General features: G+C 41.7%; 1 protein-coding gene across 1 annotated transcript in view; it reads right to left on the reverse strand.

The window, feature by feature from the left end:
• Positions 1–192: 192 nt before the first annotated feature.
• vsnl1a (visinin-like 1a) overlaps positions 193–20827 on the reverse strand; it is a 44081-nt gene continuing 23446 nt past the window's right edge. The window contains exons 3-4 of the mRNA XM_034228743.1: positions 6110–6325; positions 193–2328 (exon numbers count right to left, since the gene is read on the reverse strand). Coding sequence (XP_034084634.1) covers positions 2131–2328; positions 6110–6325 — 414 coding nt within the window. The 3' untranslated portion in view covers positions 193–2130. The remainder of the gene's footprint in view (positions 2329–6109; positions 6326–20827) is intronic.

The raw sequence follows: 20827 nt of genomic DNA on the forward strand, positions 1-20827 counted from the left end.
AATGAATATCCATATTTTTAAAGCGTTAATTTACATCTAGTAAAATCTAATGCAATGAGCACATGGAACATTACGGGGTGTATTTGAGCTAATCTAATAGAATGGTTTGGTGTACTTCAAGCAACCACATTGGGGAAAAAACCCCTATGCTGCTTGAGGAGATGATTTGCTGAGTTAAGAGACCAGACAAGAGCCCATAGAGTTCCTTTTATTAGATTCAATCACAACACAGGGAGTAGTGCAGCCATGTCGTCAGGGACACAATACATGCTACAAAAGAATCCTTGTACACGTTTGCTTTTGCTTACATTTGGTATCTTGATAGCAATAATATTAATAACAGAGTTGGAATTAAAAACATTGTTTGGCCAAAAGATGTTTATGTAAAGAAGTTCAGAATACAAAGTGACATTGCTGAGAGACAATGGACTGGTATGCTCGATCTTTATTGCAATACTGTTTATTACGACATATCACATCTGCTTTAGCCTCCGCTGCTAGTGTTGATGCATGTTGGAATGTGTCTGCGGTGCTTTCAGACGTGACCAGGTCAACTTGTTGAAGTGGGCGCACGGGTTATTTCCAAATCATTAGTAGGAGACACCACACTCCACCGAACTTCTCTACGTTTCGAATGTCTGAGTACGTGTACAATGGGTGAGAGAAGGGAGTAAAAAAGTACAAAAAGATTGACTGATTCTTAAGAGGGAATTACGTCGAGGGTCTGGGGAGGGAGAATCGTCCAACTTACTAAACACATGGCTTCACAGGAAGGGCTGTCTTCTACTAGTTACAATGAAAAAACATTCACTGCTCCTCTCACTACTTCATTTACTTCCACTGAAAAAACACAAACAGGAAAATGCTGCACGGGCCTTATTTCTTCTCTTCTTTGACGCTCTAAAATAACTCCTCTGGGTTTGTCTTCTTGATATGCAACCTGCAGGCTAATTGGAAAATAAGTAGATGTGATGGTAGGTTCGATAACAATGCTCTCCGCCTATAGATTCTTATTTCTTCCTTCTAATCCAATCATCTCCAGCTGAGGGACGCTTCATTCGTTCTCCAGGGAATCCTGATGGAAATGTTTGATCTCGCTTCACTTTCTATCGTCAATACTGGTTCAAAATGACTGGTTCAAAATGACTGGTTCCTCTGCATCGAACATCTACTTCTTTGTAAGAAGTGTGTTTAAATGCACAGGGGCAGGGTTTTAGTTCTTAACAACATATACTACAGCTATTTTACAAGGGAACATGCGCCCACAGTTAAAGCAGTCCAAAGGAAACGCCTTGACATATCACACCATTGACACCCTTTACTTGTAGAAGGACCTACTTCAATGTTTTTTTGCTCCCTATTCAGTAAACATATTTTCTCCCAAATTCTCCAAAGTGTCACGCGCTGCTTCGATAAGGCTTTCTGTCATCGATTACAGGATGCAAAATTAGGAGATTTTTTTTAAGGCAGAACCTAAAGGCATGCAAATTAACTACATTTACATATTTTAACCGACAGTACAGGCATGTTTCAGAAGGAAAAGTTGGACGTACGCTATAATCCATCTCTTCTAATAGTGCTAATATTTCGAGACGATGGATCGAGTGTTATTGGAGGCAGATACATTATCATAGGAATTTGGTTCAGTCGACATTACTCGGTATTATGAAACACAGACAGCTAGCGTCAGTAAACTCGGAACAATAAATAGAGTAGCGGCAAATTCAACGTGGCACATCCATGATGCCAAGCTCCAGTAAAATGAAACTGTATGGAAAATACTTTGCACACTTCACATTTTGGCAGTTGATCTTTAAATAATTTAAATATATATTCATATATATCTATATATATATTATTTGTGCGAGGTGTTCTTATGTAGTGACATGTGTGTGTGTGTGTTTGTGTGTTGTGCACTTGCACTGTTTGTATGTTGTGTGTAGATCTTTTTTATAGCAAATAACATTCTCATGCACACGAGTGTTTCAAACACAAGAAGCAGATCCATTGAAAGGTAGTCCAAGCATATATATAATTTTTTTTCAGTGGAAATAGCTGCAAACTGAATGGAACATGAAATTCTTTCTGTGCAGTCCGTGGCGGCAGGTGGAGCTCCGCTTGCCCTCCGTTCTATTTCTGGAGGTCGCACTGCAGCAGTAGTACGATGGACGGGTCGCTCTTCGCCGCCTCTTTGAACTCGTCCAGCGAGATCTGGTCGTCGTTGTTTTTATCCATCTTGGAGAATATCTTGTCCACTCGCTGCTCGGGCGTCAGGCCGTCCTCGTTCATCTTCATCATGATCACCGTGCCCACCATCTTGTAGATCGCCTGCAGGGGGAGAAAGTGAGAAGAAATTAAGTAAAGCTAAAGTATTAAAGTATTGGGAAAACAGGTGAAATAATGAGCTTCAAGTAATGGATAAACATTTTAAATAATTAAAGATAATATACTTGATATTATGAGTTAAAATGTTTGTATAAACAATTGCTATAGTAAGGTAACATTCATGTAATTAACTAAAAGTAATGGATATACATTCAAAAGGTTGCAAAAGTAACAGATACCATTTTGAAAGAATTAGCTAAGAGTGCACATAGATAGACAATAAGCCTCATGGATCATCAACGGAAATAATTGCTAAAAGGAAGTGATGCATTTTTTTTATATTGAGCTAAAAGTAATTGATAAACAGCAAAATATCACAAATAAGCAGATATAATTAGCCTCAGGTAATTGTTGAATAACAGCCTTTTCGTAGTGTTACTTCAAATCTGTTTGGAGTTCTACTGACAGAATCACATTTGAATCATAACAGGGGTGTGTTTGAGTTCATCTGATATTATTGTGGGGTTCTGTCACACTAACACATTTTGGAAACTCCTGGTCTTCAGCACATGCTCGCACTGCTTGAGATCATTTGCTTAATAATCAGATCAGAGAAGAAGAATGCGTGCTACAAAAGAATCCTTGCTTTTGAGAAAGAGAGGGATTTATTTGAGAAGACACACACTACATCTGAAGTCTCTTAATGCGTCCATGTTCACTCGTGTCTCTCCCTGAGATTCAAAACAAGGGAAATGTCTCCGTGTTGGAACCAGGTTTCAGTTTCTGTGGCAGCACAGATGGAGCACAGCTGGATAGGCCGTCAGCGGCTCTATATGTGTGTGTTCATACCCTGGTGTGTGTATTTCAAAAGATAATGTGATGTGCTGTCCAAATGACAATAGAGAAGCACAGTAACTACAGCGTACGACGGCGTACGCCAGTCTCTACGCAATGTTTGCGATTTATAAAAAACAAACTTGACGGGAAAACGTGCGGTGCTCCACGAAAACTCTGACCCATGCATACGCACTAAGCACAACAACGGGAGAGACGAGAAACTGCGACACCGTTGGCAGAAGGAAGAATGGAGAGAAATATGTGGAAATAATACCATAAATAAAATGTTACCTCTCATTTATCATATATGAAGAATTCATTTTCAAACATTGATTAAAGCCAATCTTAAAAGGATTAAACAAACGCCTGTTTGAGACTCCTCAGTGCACACAAAAACATAACTTGGAGAAATAAATAAATACGGATATGTTATTTAAAACCACCTCGAATATGTTGTGTTAATGTTATGAAATGTTTTCTCATAAATTATGCGGTAAGCAGGAGGACAGAATTACGTCTAAACTGACGCCGTTTTGCATTTCTATAGGTTGTAGATACGAGTATGGTTTTATATACTATCATGTTTAATCGTGTTTTATGCCGTTTGCCAAGACTTGATAAGTCGCTCGTAAAACACAGGAGGTATGGAAGCTAAGAACACCATATGTGGTCAATTGTACAGCTAATATAACACAACACATTAGTTGTATTTCCTCTAACTGGTGGATTATGGATATATAGTTGCTGATCGACAGCTGGAACACAAACCACCAAATACAAACAAATAATTCAGATCCAGTCGTCATGACTCCTCTCCGGAGGGATTCCCCGATCATTTCTTACAGTCTCTCATCAAGGGGGTGTCTCCTGTCCCCGGTACAAACACACTGCCTGAGGAAGGCTATGTGTATTGTTTTTGTCATTAACCTTTTTCGGACCATTTATTTATTTATTTTGGTGACGATCCGACCTTCATGCTGCTACTCTGGTTCAAACTGCATCCACCAAACAATATGATTTATCTCGACCTCCCCAAAATAACCAAAATCTGACACGGTGTGAGATGTCTTTTTTAGCTGTTCTGTCGTCATTTCCTGCGATCTTCTTCATAAAGTCAGTCAGAATGAATGAATGGGCGTTTCTTTGACTATTTATAGGCAAATATGGGCGTTACGTGAAGCCCGCAAAAGCTGCCCCGCATTTCGAGTTGATTGTGATTTATAAAGGGAAACCGGCGTAGGAAGTGCCGTACGCAAGTCCTGCGCCGGTACGCAGTCTTTTATGAATCGGAAAATGTCTGTGCGTATTTATTTGCTTTGTCCTACGTAAGCAACCTTCCCAAGTGAATCCTACGCAAGGCTTTATAAATGAGGCCCCTGATCTTTTTGCTTTGTACAGTTTATTAGTGGGCGTTGCTGCTCTGTTATTGAATACATACATTTATTAAATAATTGACATTACATGTCATTAGCTGACATATCCAAAGCGAATGTAAAATGTAAATACCGTGGATCTACAGGAGCAATTAACACGTTGACTGCAGGTTACAGGGATTGAACCACGGACTCTTTGATTAGTAGACACCGATTAACCCTATTTGCATCTGCATGTTTGGATATTCTGTAAAGTTGTTATTTTGTAATCCTGCTTTTATAAAACATGTCTTATAATCTTTTCAAATAGTTTATGATTTTGAACAGAAATTAGCCTTTGTTAATATATCTAACATTACCTCTAGTTACATGAGGCACAGAGATCTCAGTATCGCAGTGAATCAAAGCGTGTTTGTCGCGCTGCCTGAATGTAATCCTCTCCACGAGGCAGAGACAAAGCACCATACATCCTCGATGAGCTGCTCAGAACATGCTCCTCTGCCTTATTGTTGCTTGTTTCATAATATATTTGTGTTTATAAATCATTTGTGTCAGAGCGCTGCAGGCTCAGAACTCGGCTGTATGACCTTTGACTTAGGTCAGGAAAATCAAGCGCTGCCTCTCTGTGACTCAGCGGGTCGCACCAGGCATCAGGAAACAAAGCACTTGCTGCCAACGGATTACTTTCTAAGTATGCCATAATATGTTATGAAATAAAACGCTGTTGCCATTAAACGTGGGGTGCTACTTAATTGAGGCATTTCAAGATACTGTAGATATATAAAAAATATTTAAATTACTAATTATTTTTACCTAATAATATGGATATTATAATGAAATATTGGTATTCCCCCCACAACATCGCACTCACAAACACATATTTATTTATAAATATGTTTGACTTATGAATATAGAGGATATCACGTAGAAATACAGGAAATCATTGATATTCTGAAATTGTATTTATTCTCTTAACTTTAAGTATGTGGTTCACCAGTATATAAATATTCCCTAATTTATTTTCTGTGATTATTACCTCCAATGTGTTTACACTGGATCTTTATGTGTATTTGCTAAATGTCTTAACATAATACTGAGTTTAATTCTGCTTGAGGACTAGTTGAACTGAGACTTATTAACTTTAGGTAAATGCACTTTTGTGTTTTCTTTCAAACCCCTCGTTCTTCCTGGGACTCAAAACAATATAATGATACAGTATATAACACATGAGCTGTACTGTATTACCCCTGCTTGACATGATCTGTCTTTGTGTTTCCTGTTTTGTTTTGAAACGTTTGTCTACCCCTGTGTTGTGTCTGTTTTTACTTCCTGTCTTTCCCACTGGTCTCCTGTTGGTCTTTGTCGGATCATTTTTATGCTGTCTCTTACAAAGCTCTGTTTGCTTTTTCCCTGCCCTGGATTCCTGAAATAAAAGGTATATTTCTGTAAAGTCTTCCTGGTAAGTGCCCTGCATTTGGGTCCACCCTGCTACGCTTGCTGAGACACAGTTCTCATGTTCTTGTTCCACTAAAACAAAATGACCAGTGTTTAAAAACAAATCTTTGCTGTGTTACCTGGATGATCTCCAGCATCTCCACCCGTGTGATCTTGCCGTCTCCGTCCAGGTCGTACATATTGAAGGCCCAGTTGAGTTTCTGCTCGAAGCTGCCTCGAGATGTGATGGACAGAGCGCAGATGAACTCCCTGAAGTCGATGGTGCCGTCGCTGTTCTTGTCGAAGGTCCTGAAGGCGTGCTGGGCGAACTTAGACGCATCGCCGTATGGGAAGAACTGGGATGGGGAAAAGAAGAGAGTACAAAGATAAGTAAAGCTGCTTCACAAGATCAAGATCAGTTCGGAAATTATGCATTGCGTATTTTTTGGCTCTCCTTGGGATTAAATCAACTTTTACTCAGAGTAATACGCTTCAAGAGAACATCAATATTCAGCGAGAAACCTCTACACATCCAAAACATGTCATTTGTTATAAACCTTAAAATGATTCACTGGGAATAAGAGCTTTAGATTAAAGAATCAATGCAGGTCGTTCCAAATGTTGGGACATTGCAGTGAAAAGGGAAGATGAGTGAAAACAGACAGTGCTGTTCGGGAATATAATGAATCATTTGTATTTTGATCAATGGACTCTGATTACCTGCAGTAGTGAATGGGTCTTTGATTGTCTATTCTCATCAGGGCTTTAAGGCTCGAGCTTTGCTAATGTTTTCACTGGTCTGTGATTTGGTGTGTGTGTGTTTGCATAATCATCTATACTGCAAGGTGGTTTAAATAATCTTAACATCAACTTCTAGTCTGTCACATTCAAGTACATTTTTGAAGTAGTTGTAATTTACTGGAGTATTTCTTTACACTTCTACCGTAACTTTTATACTTTTAATTAACCTTTGATTCAAAGACTTTAACTGTCACCAAATATTTCTACTTCCACCACATCATCAGTTCAAAATAAAAATGCTGTCCAATAACTTTCATTTATTCGCAAAACGAATGACATTCCCATAAGCCTCGGTTGCACGTTGTATCAAGTACTAATTAGCAAGCATTAGCATGTCGAAATGCTTAACTAAGATAATATACATGGTAAACATTGAATCTGTTTATCATCAGAATTGTAGCCTTTCATGCATTTACCATGCTGATGTTAGCTTTCAGCTTAGTGAAACTAGCACAGCTATCAGCTCTTATATCAATGTTATTTTAAAAATCACAAAATGTTGGAAACTATACCTAAAAGTAATCATAAAATAAATGTTCCCTACAATATGATTTACCAAACCAATACTAGTATTTAATAAGACTATAGTGAAGGAGAATTAAGAAATTCAAATCAACCGGAAAAAGTAGTCGGAGAGTTAAAGTGAAAAAGGTTCCGATAAAATGTGTTTATTTTGTTTGCCCTTTGTGCCTGTCAAAGGTTGCTTGAAATGGATTACACTTGACATTAATCTGCTATGGTGTGATGACGCCAAAGTCCACTGCCCTAGGATCCTCTGTCAACTATGTGAACTATTCATATCTTAGACTGCACTGTAACTTTTATCCTTGTATTTTTTCTTTTAATGTTTATTTTATTATCTTTTCTTTTTAATGACTGATTTTAAATGCCATTTTCTTAATGTCTTTCGTTTTTTGTAAAGCACTTTGAATTGCCTTGTGTTGAAAAGTGCTATATAAATAAACTTGCCTTGCCTTCTGTTTTCCTACAGTAACCAGTATGGATCAGCCCTGATCTCAGAGTGAAACGTAAAGCCGCTGTGCGCTGGCAGTTTATCCACGTCCTCTCTGCACCCCCGCGCTACATGTACACCGAGTCAGAGGCTAATGCAGCGACCACTGAGCCCCTGCTCGGATCTCATCCACCGAACACCGTGACCCCTGTGGGCGGCCGTCAGATGCCGAGTGATTCATTAGATGTGACCTTCCACTTGACCTCTCCGCTAAAAATTCGTAGAGCCGGTGGGTAATCTAGGCTGAGCGAGGCAGCATTCTGAGGACTCCAGTAACAGCCTTCATCAGGGAAATGAAACAAACCGGGGGAGATTTTCCATTCTGGTTTAGTATGTGAAGGATTGTCTGGTGCTTATCTCACAAAAACAACTCAGTCCTGGTTGTATGTATTTAAACTAGAAAATGAAACATATTTGATCTATGACGGAAGCGGTGAAAAATGAGTGAGGGGAACTTTGTTTTGCCTCTTTGGATTTTGTTTGCTTATTTTCAGTGAACGCTGCAAGCATGAATGTATTAAGTCATAGGGTACTGACAGTTCTCATGAACTAATCAGAAGTAGGGAAGTCAAGTCTCAGGAGTAAGGCGGGCTCTTTGTGAACATGCAATAAGGGCATTTTTTTGGGCCACCTTTTGACAGCAAAAACACATTGTAAACACCATTTTGACATTTAATCAGCTTTTAAGGTTAACAGTTGCCTATAACATCCAACTGCTGTGTAGCAACACATTAGCGTTCCTTTGTAGTTTGTTTCTTGTGAATTTAAGTAATATATTACACTTTATCTTTTAGCTCGGTTTTAGTCTCTTCCACAACTTTAGCTGCTAAATGATTAGCTACACTCTCCAGCTAGTTGATTACTTTCTCTGTCTGCAGTTTGCTGCAGGAAAGCTAGTAAACATTGAGATGTGTTGCATCTAGAAAGGATGTAAACAAGATCTGTAAGAGTGAATCAAAGCAGTATACTTGCAGGTCGCATAATACCCTCAAAACTTCGGTAAACCGCCTGAGGAGAACATCACGGTAAGTTCATTCTTGTCTGCGGTTTAATCCCTAAAAGCAACCCATTTGACTTAAGAACACACATTTCATCCATAATTAATGTACACAAAGTAGGATGATAGCAAGTTAAAACCATCCAGAACTTTAAAAGCAGTTGGGAAATATGTTCAGTATTCAGACACACGTGTGTTTGTGTTCCAGGCGCTACGAGACTGTTTTACACCGTGTCCTTGTTCATGTGTGCTGCAGACAAAGGACGAGGACGCAAAAAGTAACTGCCCCATCACGCACAAACTGTCTGAGTGAAGACGGAGGGGAATTGAAGGCCATGAATCCTAAAGGGAGCGAGAGAGTGCAGAGGATGGGAGATAAAAAGAGAAAGCGATGAGGGAGGGAGGGAAAGTAACGAAGAAGAAAAAAGAGGAGGAGGATAAATGAGACAAATAGATGAGAATAGACAGAAAAGTGAAAAGATGGAGGAGACTTAAATGAGAGTGACGGGGAGAGTGTTAGAAGGAGTGTGACAGCCATCCCTATCTGGCCTTCTGTTCTGGAGAACTCATTTGAGGAAGGAAGCCCCCTGGGGACGGGGGGGTTTGGGAGAGGGGAGGGCGGCTCGAGTGATCTGCTAGGATGAACAGGACGTTTTCTGCACGAATGCGGCGTGGCTTCGTGCCCCTGTATGGCCCCGCTTTAGCTCATCTGCACATAGCTCGGAGGAAGAGGAGGAGGGGGGAGGGGGAGAGTTCGAGGAGGGGAGGGGGAGTAAAGGTGACAGGGAAAGGATGCAGCGAGATGTCGACGGTGGGAAGGTGAGAGAAAGCCACTGCGGATTCTCGACAATCTGCCAAGTTATGAAACATTTTGTTACGTAAAGAGGGAGAGAAGAAAGAGGGAAAGTGGGGCAAGGGGATGAGTCTGTGAAAGTCTTCCATCTGAGTTGATTTGGTTCATATTTTCTCGGTCACATAAGAACATGCTGTCAAGCACGGGAAACATTCAATAGATGACGACCAAAGTCTTGTTTCTCGCCTCTACAGCTACGGATATTAGCCCCTAACTTCACCACGAGGGCTTTTTCCTGTCCTGAATTGGCCGTTATGGTCATTTGGGGTCGGCCATCAAAGGACAGGCTGAATGCCAGACTCTTTGTGTCCACTCAGGGAGGAGCGGGCAGGCACAGCTGGTTTAATAAAGGCTAACGTCCTTGTCTGTGTCGACTAGGAAAGATACACTAACCCACACACACAGGACCCAAACATGCTGCCTGTAAATGGAACATTAAAGCCTTCATAAGCGGGCTGCAAGCTGCCACTGGTGCTGATCCAGAAACAGAGAGAGGGGAAGGGGGGAAGAGAGGGAGGAAAACAGGGAGGAGGAAGTAGCGAGATATAGAGAGTCACACTCAAACAAGGCCATTTCACACTGACAGAACAAGATCAGAGAACAGATGAATAATAATGCTGCGAACAACACGAAGCAGTGATTCAACAGCACATGAGAAGCTCATCAATAAAAGGCGAGAAATGACGTCAAAATAACTTCAGTTGTTTAACGCGAATGTTCGATTCCGGATTGGTGTTTCGTCGCCCTGCCTGCAGTAGATAACAGTTAAGCTGGACCGACATCTTGAGGCTTAAAAGCTTCCAGCGATGAAATGCCGAGGGTCAGGATTGAAATGTCATGAAGATTTGTTTACTGTACGACAGTGTGTTTCAGTTTAGGCAGCTGCAGATTGCATGGAACTGGATTACTCTGATATCTAAGTACAAAGAAAAGTACAAAATGGTAGATATTAGCCTCTATGAGTGTAAATGATCTGAGACGGAGTACAGGAAACAGTTGTGGCAGTCTGCAGCATCATGATGATGTAGGTAAAGGCTGCGCCCCCCCCACCCACTGAGACACCCTGCTGTAATAAAGCAATATTAATCAGGTTGATGTACTCTCTGGATTAGCTGTACTCAACAGTCTGAAGCTCAATCAACATATGAATGATGATCAGCTTCTTTCTTTCTTTGCTTGCTTGCTTGTTCATTCTGATCAAAGCTGCTTTATCTACAGTTGAAGATAAAGATTAGACTATGCTAATATTATTATTATACTATTTGTAGCAGAAGATTGCTATAGTGGGTTGTAGGATTGTGTTGTTGATCTAAAAATGTCCAATATCTCCAGAGCATGGAATTAGCACATCCAAAAATCAACAAAAAAGAGAGATGTTAACATTTGCAAACTACTAAACCTGTTGTTATCAGTTTCATTGGCATTCATACTTTCAAAATAACTTTCACTGCAGTGATAACACCGTTTGCTTGAGGCTTCTTACAGTGTGGTCAAACAGCAATCTAATGGCACTATGAATCACATTTATATAACCATAATGCCAAATATTTTTCAAGCTATAACTAATATTGTAGTAAATAATTGTGTTGGTATTATTTATATAAAAGGAACTGAAAAGTTATAGCCATGAAAAAAGTAGATTTATGTAAAAGAAACTAACTTCTTAATTTGTTGATCACTTTATTGAAATTGAGGATTTAGTAATAAAGACAAATCTTTTAGGGTGATGATGTCATCAGATATGACGACGGCACTTTGAAGATTCATTGGAAGACTTATGTATGAGCATAGAATAAAAAGATTGGTTTAGCCCAGGGGTACTCAAATACAAATCTTAAAGGTCCAAAATAAATGTTTCAATAAGACAAAGGTCCGTTTATTACGGTCATTCAAACTTTTAAACAATTGCAACAAGATTCTTAACACAAGGTTGCAAAAACTAAAATAATCTGTATGCAGCCGTTTTCATTGTTATTGTGTCTGTGCTTGACCCCTCAGAGTCGCAGTGTAAGAGCTGCACAGTTATGAATAAAGGCAGCTGCACCCTCTTTCATTCAGCATTCCCATTATTGCTTTATAAATGTATTCCCCCTTGTGTGTCCACTGAGGTTCGTCAGGCCCAACACATCTTCAACAAACTCCCCCTTTGCCTCATCATAACAACTCACAAACACCAGCAACTGAGCATTGTCAGTGGTGTCAGTGGACTCACCCACAGCTAAGGAAATGCACTGTGCATTTTTTATTCCATCACAAAGCTGATTAATTAAATCACCAGCCAGTATTTATGTTCTTCTGGTTGCTGTGGAATCTGAGAGGGGATTTGCTTGATTTGACCTGTTATTTTCTCTTTTTGTTTGCCTTCAACATGGTCTCCATCAATTCAGTCATGCATTCTTTTATACTGCAGTTATTATCCAGTGGAAAGTCCTTACCTGCTGGCCTAGTTCAATCAAAGTGGTTACTTTCTGTTGGCTGGGCAGTGTAGTTTTACACACCGTCTGATTTGACTTTCTCAGGACTTAAAACAGTTTTTTGGGGGCAGACCCCCTCAAAGAAAAAAATATATTTACACACGTAAGGTCATCATCTTAATAGTTGTGTATGCTCATCCGTGAGCAGAGCATCAAGTTGACATGTCTATTACAGCTGAATGCGGCGATTACCATTTTGTTCAGCAAAACGCCTCACAAACGTATTAAGATCAACAGCTTTAGTGCGTTTTGATTCAATGCTGAGTACAGCCAAACTGACAGTCTCTTCTCTGTCAGACCGCAAATACCTCATTCCTTCAGTGCTTGGGTCCGAATGCTTCTCGTTTTGCGCCGTCCAGTTAAAAATGAAATCGCCGCCAATCGTATGTCCACGCTCGCGCCAGGACCGGGGGAGGGGTTACATGACGTGCATCTTGTGCTGCATTCACTTGCACTCGGACATTAGAGACTTTCTCTCATAAATGTCCGATGAGCCACAACTTTTCTTTCAAAACAAAGCTGCCAACTGGGGTGGCAGCTGGGGTGGCAAGGCCTATTTGTAGGGTGTCAGTTGCCACCCCGGTAGGTGAAACTAGGCTACTAGCTACAGTACAGATGGAACTAGATGAGATTTTTTTTTTTAATTCTCGCTCTGACTTAGACAGGTTCAAAGAGACACACACATTTTTCCCACCCGCATTCCGCGAAGACCCGCCCTACTGTGCCTCTGATTCGTAGATTGTTTGGGGGGAAACGCTGACTGGATGCTGAATGTGATTGGACCAAAGCGTTGACACACACAGGTGGAACACAGTGGAACAGTCAGACATGCAGAGCGCTGTTTGCAGTGGACATAGCGGAGAATTTTGACTCGTTGCGAATGCGTTGTGGCGATGTCTCACATATAATACAGAGAGATAATACATATGAAAAGTATAATTTGCTCAGAGTCCGGAGACAGTGGTGGTTCGGTCCGGATCCGGACCGGAGTCCGTAGTTTGAGGATGCCTGGTTTAGCCCATATGTTGCTCTACATCAATTCCTGTCAATGACTTTTTTAAACACAGGAAAGGCGGTAACAATGATAGCCACTATACAGAGTCATGCAAGCATTTAGAGAACCAAAATGGGTTTGATAAATAAAACAAATATATATTCAGTACAAATATTAAAGGTGGGGTAGGTAAGTTTCAGAAACCGGCTTGAGATACACTTTTTGTTATATTCCATGGAATGCTCTTAACATCCCGATAGCAATGAATATCTGAAGTGCTTTGACAAAAAATCCATAAAAAAATGTCATCTGTGGAAGCCGTAATACTGTAAAAAGCACGACCAATCCGTTTAGCCGGGCCGGCTAAACGGATTGGATTGCCGCCCTGTCTGTCAGCCTTCCATCTCGTGCACGCACAAATGTATCTCGTGCCCTCATTGGGCGTGCATTGCAGCAGTACTTCAATGACTCGCCAGCAACAGGCGGCCACTTTCACCAGTCTGCTGACGTCATGTGCGCGTTCATGTGTGTTGGAGGAGGTGCTCTGTAAGGAAGTCTGAAGGAAGGGGCGGATTCTTTTCGGCTGTGTACTTTCAAATGTTAGTGCACTCGAGCCGGTTTCTGAAACTTACCTACCCCACCTTTAATTGCTGTATTATAACTTTAAAGGTTTAATTATGCGATTCTATCTTGATTAAATAACATTATGAAGACCCTACAACAGACAGCAAAACTGACAGGCTGCAGTCCTCTCCCTGTCCTCCCTATCTCCCAGGACATGACCCGGTGTGTGATCATCCGTGCGCTCACTGTCCCATAATGTCTCTCCTGGATCGCTGCCATGGCGATTCCATGCTCTGTCGTGTGTACTGTACCTCTATTTTCCACTGATGGTGTCAGATTCCACATCAATCCCTCTCCGTATCTTTCTGCTCTCCCTGCTGCTTCCATAGTCCAGAGACACATGATGAAATACCATGCACACACACACACACACACACACACACACACACACACACACACACACACACACACACACACACACACACACACACACACACACACACACACACACACACACACACACACACACACACACACACACACACACACACACACACACACACACACACACACACACACACACACACACACACACACACACACACACACACACACACACTCTGGTAGCCTCAGAGCTCATATGTGCATCGCCTTCCTCGCCTTAAGCAATATGGATGGTATAAATTAACTTACAATCAACTTCATTATTACATTCAAATGATGTACATTATTCAAGTTTACATTCACTTTGGATAATAACATGGGAGAAATTAGCGGAAGTGCTCTCTTTTCCTCTCTCCCTCTCTCTCTCCCCCTCTCTCCCTCTCCTGACAGCCTGTCAGTATCTCATGCAGCTCACTGATCCAGTAATGAGTGACCCGACAATGAAGAATAAATATATTTATAATAACTAGTTTAGCTTGTTCCAGAGGTAGATAAAATAGCTAAGTGTGTTAGGTCTAACTCTTACGGTACGTCCACACAGCAGCTTTTCAAAAATCTTGAAAATCTTGGAGCTGGGCTTGTCTGAAAGCTTGTGGATTTTTTGCGAGCAACGCGACCAACAACCAATCACATGAATCTCCCGCCCCCGACATACAAAGCAAAAAACCCCGGGGATTTTATGCGAGCAATATATATATATATATATATATAAACAGGGCTGCACATAACTGGTGCGCAGGTGCGCATGCGCACCTCCGCTAAAAAAAGAGCACCGGGTCATTTGAAAAAAGGCGCATTTGCGCACCAACATTGAGAGGGAGAGAGAGAGAGAGAAGAGAGGAGAGAGAAGAGAGGAGAGAGAAGAGAGAAAGATATTTGCGAGTTGCATATGAACTCAGGGCCGGCCCGTAGCGCTGGCGTAATAGATGTTCGCCTAGGGCGCCAGATCTGTGGAGGCGCTGCGCTGGCAGTTTTGGGAGGGAAAACCATTTTTTTGACCGTTGGTGCTCATCCTAATTTTCGGCCTTGATGTAACGATATTCACAATTAAGTAAATGTACACCCTTTTCACCCCGGTTACACGTTTCATTTGCCCTGTACGATGGGCGCTGTAAGTGATGAAAATGGGGGATGTTGGCTTATCTGGCGCCCGCAGCTCACAGCCAAAATGCGAGTGAGTGAGGGAGAGAGGGAGGGTGCACCGGTACCGGCGCTGTTATTAGAATCTGGTGCTAGCTGCTTTAACGGATATAAGAAGAAGATGTTTCTAGAATAATGTGGAGAGAGAGTCCTCTCCAGTCAGACTGAGAGGCTGATAATACAGCTCAGTGAGGTAAAGTAATCTTGAGTGTTTAGATAGTTAACTTTAGTCTAAGTTCAAACGATTTGGTCACAATTTATGTAAACACATATTTCCAAGGCACTCCTTTATAATTATTGGGATAAACAGGTTTGAAATCATTCCAATGTATACTATAGGACAGTAACCAAAAAATATCCTTTAAAACTGGAGAGATAAAAAAAAAAAATTATAAGGTAAAATAAGATATGAATGAACAACAGTGGCGGCGCCAGAGATTTTCTCTAGGGGGTGCTGTGGGGTAGCTTGACGTTTCATAGAGGGTGCTCAAACATTTAGGGTTTCCCATTAATGCACCAGCGCTACAGTTGCATTTTCTACTGCAACACTCCCCACGCACACACACACAGTGCACCCGTGACTGTTACAATGAAGGCTCGATAATCAGCTCACGGCATATAGGCAGGGGTAAAGTGCTATTTTTACAAGTGGGGAGCGGACCTCACCTCCTCTAGGAGGGTCCTCACCTCCTCTAGGGGGGTCCGGGGGCTAGCTCCCCCGGGAAGATTTTTTGTTACATATTTAAGTTAAAAGCATCAATCTGGTGCACTTTGAGAGCAACATTAAGAGATCTATGGATACATCTCAACACCCATACGAAACAGAACTGTCAACAGATTTTCTATTTCTTTATAGATATTTTACAAATCACTCCCCTTTTAAAACAAACCGTTTGAGACCCACTGAGATAACTAGACTAAAGTTAACTATCTAAACACTGAGAGAGTCCTTTACTTCACCTGAGTTGAGGTTACCTGAGACTCTCCGTCTGACAGGAGAGAGTTCTCCCTCCACCTTGTTGTTGAAAAAGCTCCTTATATCCATTAGCTTGGCTAGCTAGCACCAGATGCTAACCACAACGATCTCCGGTAGATACCTACTGGTGCGCGAGGCGAGCTCTCTCGCTCGCTCGCGCACGCACGCACACAAAATGGCTCGTGCCACACACACACACACACACACACACACACACACACACACACACACACACACACACACACACACACACACACACACACACACACACACACACACACACACACACACACACACACACACACACACACACACACACACAGAGCAGGGCTTGAATGAAACACAGAGACCCAGAAGTAAGCTACTTGTACTCACGAGGCCTATTATGTGCAGAATCCCTCTCGCTTTCAATTGGTTTTGATTGAGTGTCCACACGTGGTCGTTTAAGGACTAAAAAACGATCCATTTTTCACTTTGCTGTTAGCAAATCATTTGGCGCTCTAGCTAACAGGAAGTCAATCAAGTGTCACAAAGTAATTTAGCCTATGGGTAGGTCAAAAATCGAATGGGTGCTGACCATTGGCCTAATCATATCACCTGTGTTGGCTTTATGTTTTTGGTCAAAAATGTGTTTGTTTCACATATGCATTGATGTAATCAATAATATTTCTAATTTAATTTAATAAAAATAATAATAATAATTTTCGAAAAAAAGAAAAAAACACATATTTCTTGGGGGTGCTTAGGGGGTGCTTTGGCAATCCTGGGGGGTGCTTCAGCACCCCCTAGCTCCCCCCTGTCGCCGCCCCTGATGAACAACACAAATAAAATAAGTTACATTCATTTGTTATTGGCTATAGGTTATTGGTTATGTTCACATACTTATTTGATTACATCCACTTGTCTAAGATGACAACAGATACTTTCGACCCAAACCCAGCTGTTGACTTGTGGATGCAAGCAGCTAATCGCAGACTCAACCAGAGAGAAATAAGTAGACCTACATCATCAGCTACCATGTCTGACAGAGGAAGACAGTGAGGAAAATAGTCAGGAGGGTAGTGATGACAGCTTGTAGGATTACTGGTCGTGCTAATGTTGTCTTGTGTTCACCTCTGCATGTGTGTTCTGTGTTCACCTCTGCATTTGTGTTCAGTGCCGTGTGTCTGGCAAATAATGACCCCCTCAAAAGTTACAGTTTATTTCATTTTAAGGATGAGCACCAAGCAACATCTCCAGGTGCTCCTTTGAGAACCAGGGCAAAAAAGTTATGTGCACCCCTGTATATAAACTCCCCAAACAGGCGAAAACTTACCAGTTTCACCCACTGTCTCTGCCACCTCCCTCCATGCCTGGTTCCTCCGGGTTGTATCCCGTTAATAGTTCTGGTCGTAAAGAACCGGGTGATTTGCTACCGTAATTTCTCGTTTGGAATATGAGGAAATTAACTGCGGTCTGGTTCTCCCTGTGTGTGTGTTTCGCTGCGCTTACCTGTCCGGCGGGCGGAGCTGCAGGATTTCTGCTTCACACACGTTGCATACCGCTATTTTACTGTCTTTTTCGGACACCTTAAAATAATGCCAGACCGGTGAAGCCATGTTGGCGAGCTTGTTTTGCCGCACACAGAGAAAAGTGTCATGTATTTTACGTCATGCGATCGGCTCTCGCGATCGGCATGTTTAGAGAGCACCGATCGATCGGTAGAGAGTGAGTATCGGCCGATATCGATCGGTGACCGATCGATCGGAGCATCCCTAGTATAAATGTTTTCATTACCTGCAGGACTGAAAGAAAAATTAATTCTTCACCATGACCACTGAACAAACAAGTGGAAAATCATAGAGTATTATACAATAGTACAGCTAGGAGAATAGATGGTGTAAAGTCTATTATTGTTTCCATTCATAAAGCCGACAAGGTCACGTCTCCTCGCTTAAGGGTCATACAGAACACTGCATCCAATGTTGTCAACAATTCGTAGCAGGTTTTCTATTGGCTATTCATCTCCACAGCGTACAAGCACAGGTTTTTAGAGGTCAGTCAGGATTTCAATTGCCTTTCAAAGCACTTACATTTTTCTCCAAAAATAACTTGTTTTTTACTGTGGCACTACAGGGCTATTTAATGGGGCCCTTTTATGATTTTGTGGGGTTTTTCAGTGTGTTATTCAGGTTTTTGTGCATGTAAATGTTCTGCAAAGGCTTGAATCCCAGATCCCGGCCTGATTCGCCTTCATTGGACTCCTTTGTTTACTTCCGCTACATAACGGCATCGCTACATAACGGCATCGCTACATAACACTCGCACTTCTATTGGGTAGCACTACAACACGTTGTACGTGATAGGCTAAGGGGTGGGACAGCTTGAAGTGGTTGTCCAATCATAACAGAGCTGAGGCCTGTACTACGAAGCCAGTTCACCAATCAACCAATCAGAGCAGACTGGGCTCTGGTTTCAGGCAGAGGGTGAAAAGAGGTGCTGCAGCAGAAAAATAAAGACCTTTTTTGAACATTAACGCATGTAAACATGTCTCAGTAGAGGCACAAATATGAATCTGAAATTAGCATAATAGAGCCCCTTTAAGTAATTGTTTTGTTTCATGCATCCATTTGCTAACATTGTCATACGTAGTCAAGCGTTCAGAGGAACACACGAGCAGGACCTTGGCATGACAGCACTGACGGTCACTGTTTACATTGCTTCATCAAAGCATATCTAAGATGCTACTTTATTTGCTTGAGAGGCAGAGAGAGAGAGAAAGGGAATACATGCATAATCCATCACAGGGTTATTTACTGTGAGTGTGACGTGTGTGTCTGCGTGAGAGAGACAGAGCCTGCATGTACTCTTACATAAACCCTCAGTGACATGCCAGGCAGCAACAGAAACTTAGCCAGCGCACTGCTGCTTCCAAGCCTTCAGGATCTGTCAGACAGAACACACACACACATATACACGTATACACACACTCAATCCCCTCTGCACAGTGAAATGCATTATTAATTATCCTCATGTTATTCTCAGATGGGTGTCTCCTGTGATATTTGTGCAAGTTTGAAGTAATTTATCCCTGAGAATAATTTCATCGATATCCTCTATAATTATTCTTATTAAAAGTAAAAAATTATCACATTTACAAATATCCCTGGACCTGAAGTAAAATGTGTGAGGGAGGCGATTTCAGCTAAAACAAGGTGTTCAGTTAGGGTTAGGAGTCCAATCGATCAGGCAGGGGGAGAGTGTGTCGGATGTTGCATTGTATTTTTATGTCACTGCCAACAATGGTGCATTTTGTTCACAAAGTGGGCTGAAAGTCGCAGGCATCTGTCTCTGACTACTGCTGCCTAATAAGAATGCATTAATACAATTGTGACCTTTGTTTACGGTCAAGGTCTGTACGATTGCTTTTGCCTTGAGGGATGAGCCTTTGATTCAGTGGGACAATAGACTTTCAAGAAGACGGTTCACTTGATCAAACATAAACCGTGCATCATGAGTGTAAGAAGTCCTGTATGTGTTGGAGCAGATATTGAAGCGTGGTAATCCTCTTCTGTTTGACACCACATGAAAACCGTACAGTAGATTAACAAAGATGACATTCAACCTGCTTTGAATGGCTGACTAGATATCACTGCTGCTGTTTGTCCTGAATGGCTGTGTTTGGATTTCCTAGACTGCACACAATCATTCAGCCTGTGATTTAATTGGTATTGGAAGCAGACCTGTCCCTGAACATGGTTTATCTGTGGTTACAAAACACCCATCTGGCATCAGGAGTGTAAATGACAACACAACAGCAGATGGCACCATTGAGTGGAGGGGATGGTGAGGAGAATAGTTATTGGCATTGAGGGATGAAGAGAATAGCCAGCTGCAATAAATGGTACTTAAATAGCAATTTTCCTATTAATAACCCAGTCCAGTAACGTTGTGTTATGGTGATAACGATATCATTCAAATAGCACAAAAAAGACAATGCCTGGCGCATTTCACCAGTGCCTTTTTGGATGCCAACTCTGATCTAAATCAGAAACAGAAAGGTTGCCAAGCAGGGCAGGAAGCAGAGCATGACTCACTGCTGGCTGCCAGGTCTGGCAGGTAGACCAGAGGGCTACCCTCTGCCATGTGACGAAGCTGAAAGCGAGGCAGAATAATAGAGAAAGAAGGTAGGACTTGCTCCCTTTATCTTCTTTTGCCAGTGGTGTGTCCAGAATGGCTGGTCTCTAAAGTGCTTGGCAAGATAAATCCACAGCAGCACACTTCTAAGCCACCTTTTAAAAAGCTTATAATCGGCCTGCAAGCTTCTCGTGCTCACAGCACCAGAGGAGGAAGGGAGGAAGAAGAGAGGAGGAAGAGAGAGGCAAGGGAAGCGAGGGGAGAGCCAGAGAACACTTTTCTTTAAATGTCCACATATGGTTCATTATTCATGCTGTATCTCTTTCTACGTGACTCATCAAAGCTCCCTAAGCATCAATTCATTCTTCATGGCTGCTCAATCATGTCTGACATCCTTCATGTGTGCATGTGTATGAAATAACTCTGTCTGAGCGCGCATGCAATCATTCACATGTTTGTGCTCCCTACTGCCGGAGTCCCTACTGTT

The sequence above is a fragment of the Gymnodraco acuticeps genome, unplaced genomic scaffold (assembly GCF_902827175.1).
Source record: "Gymnodraco acuticeps unplaced genomic scaffold, fGymAcu1.1, whole genome shotgun sequence".
NCBI classification, from domain to species: Eukaryota; Metazoa; Chordata; class Actinopteri; order Perciformes; family Bathydraconidae; genus Gymnodraco; species Gymnodraco acuticeps.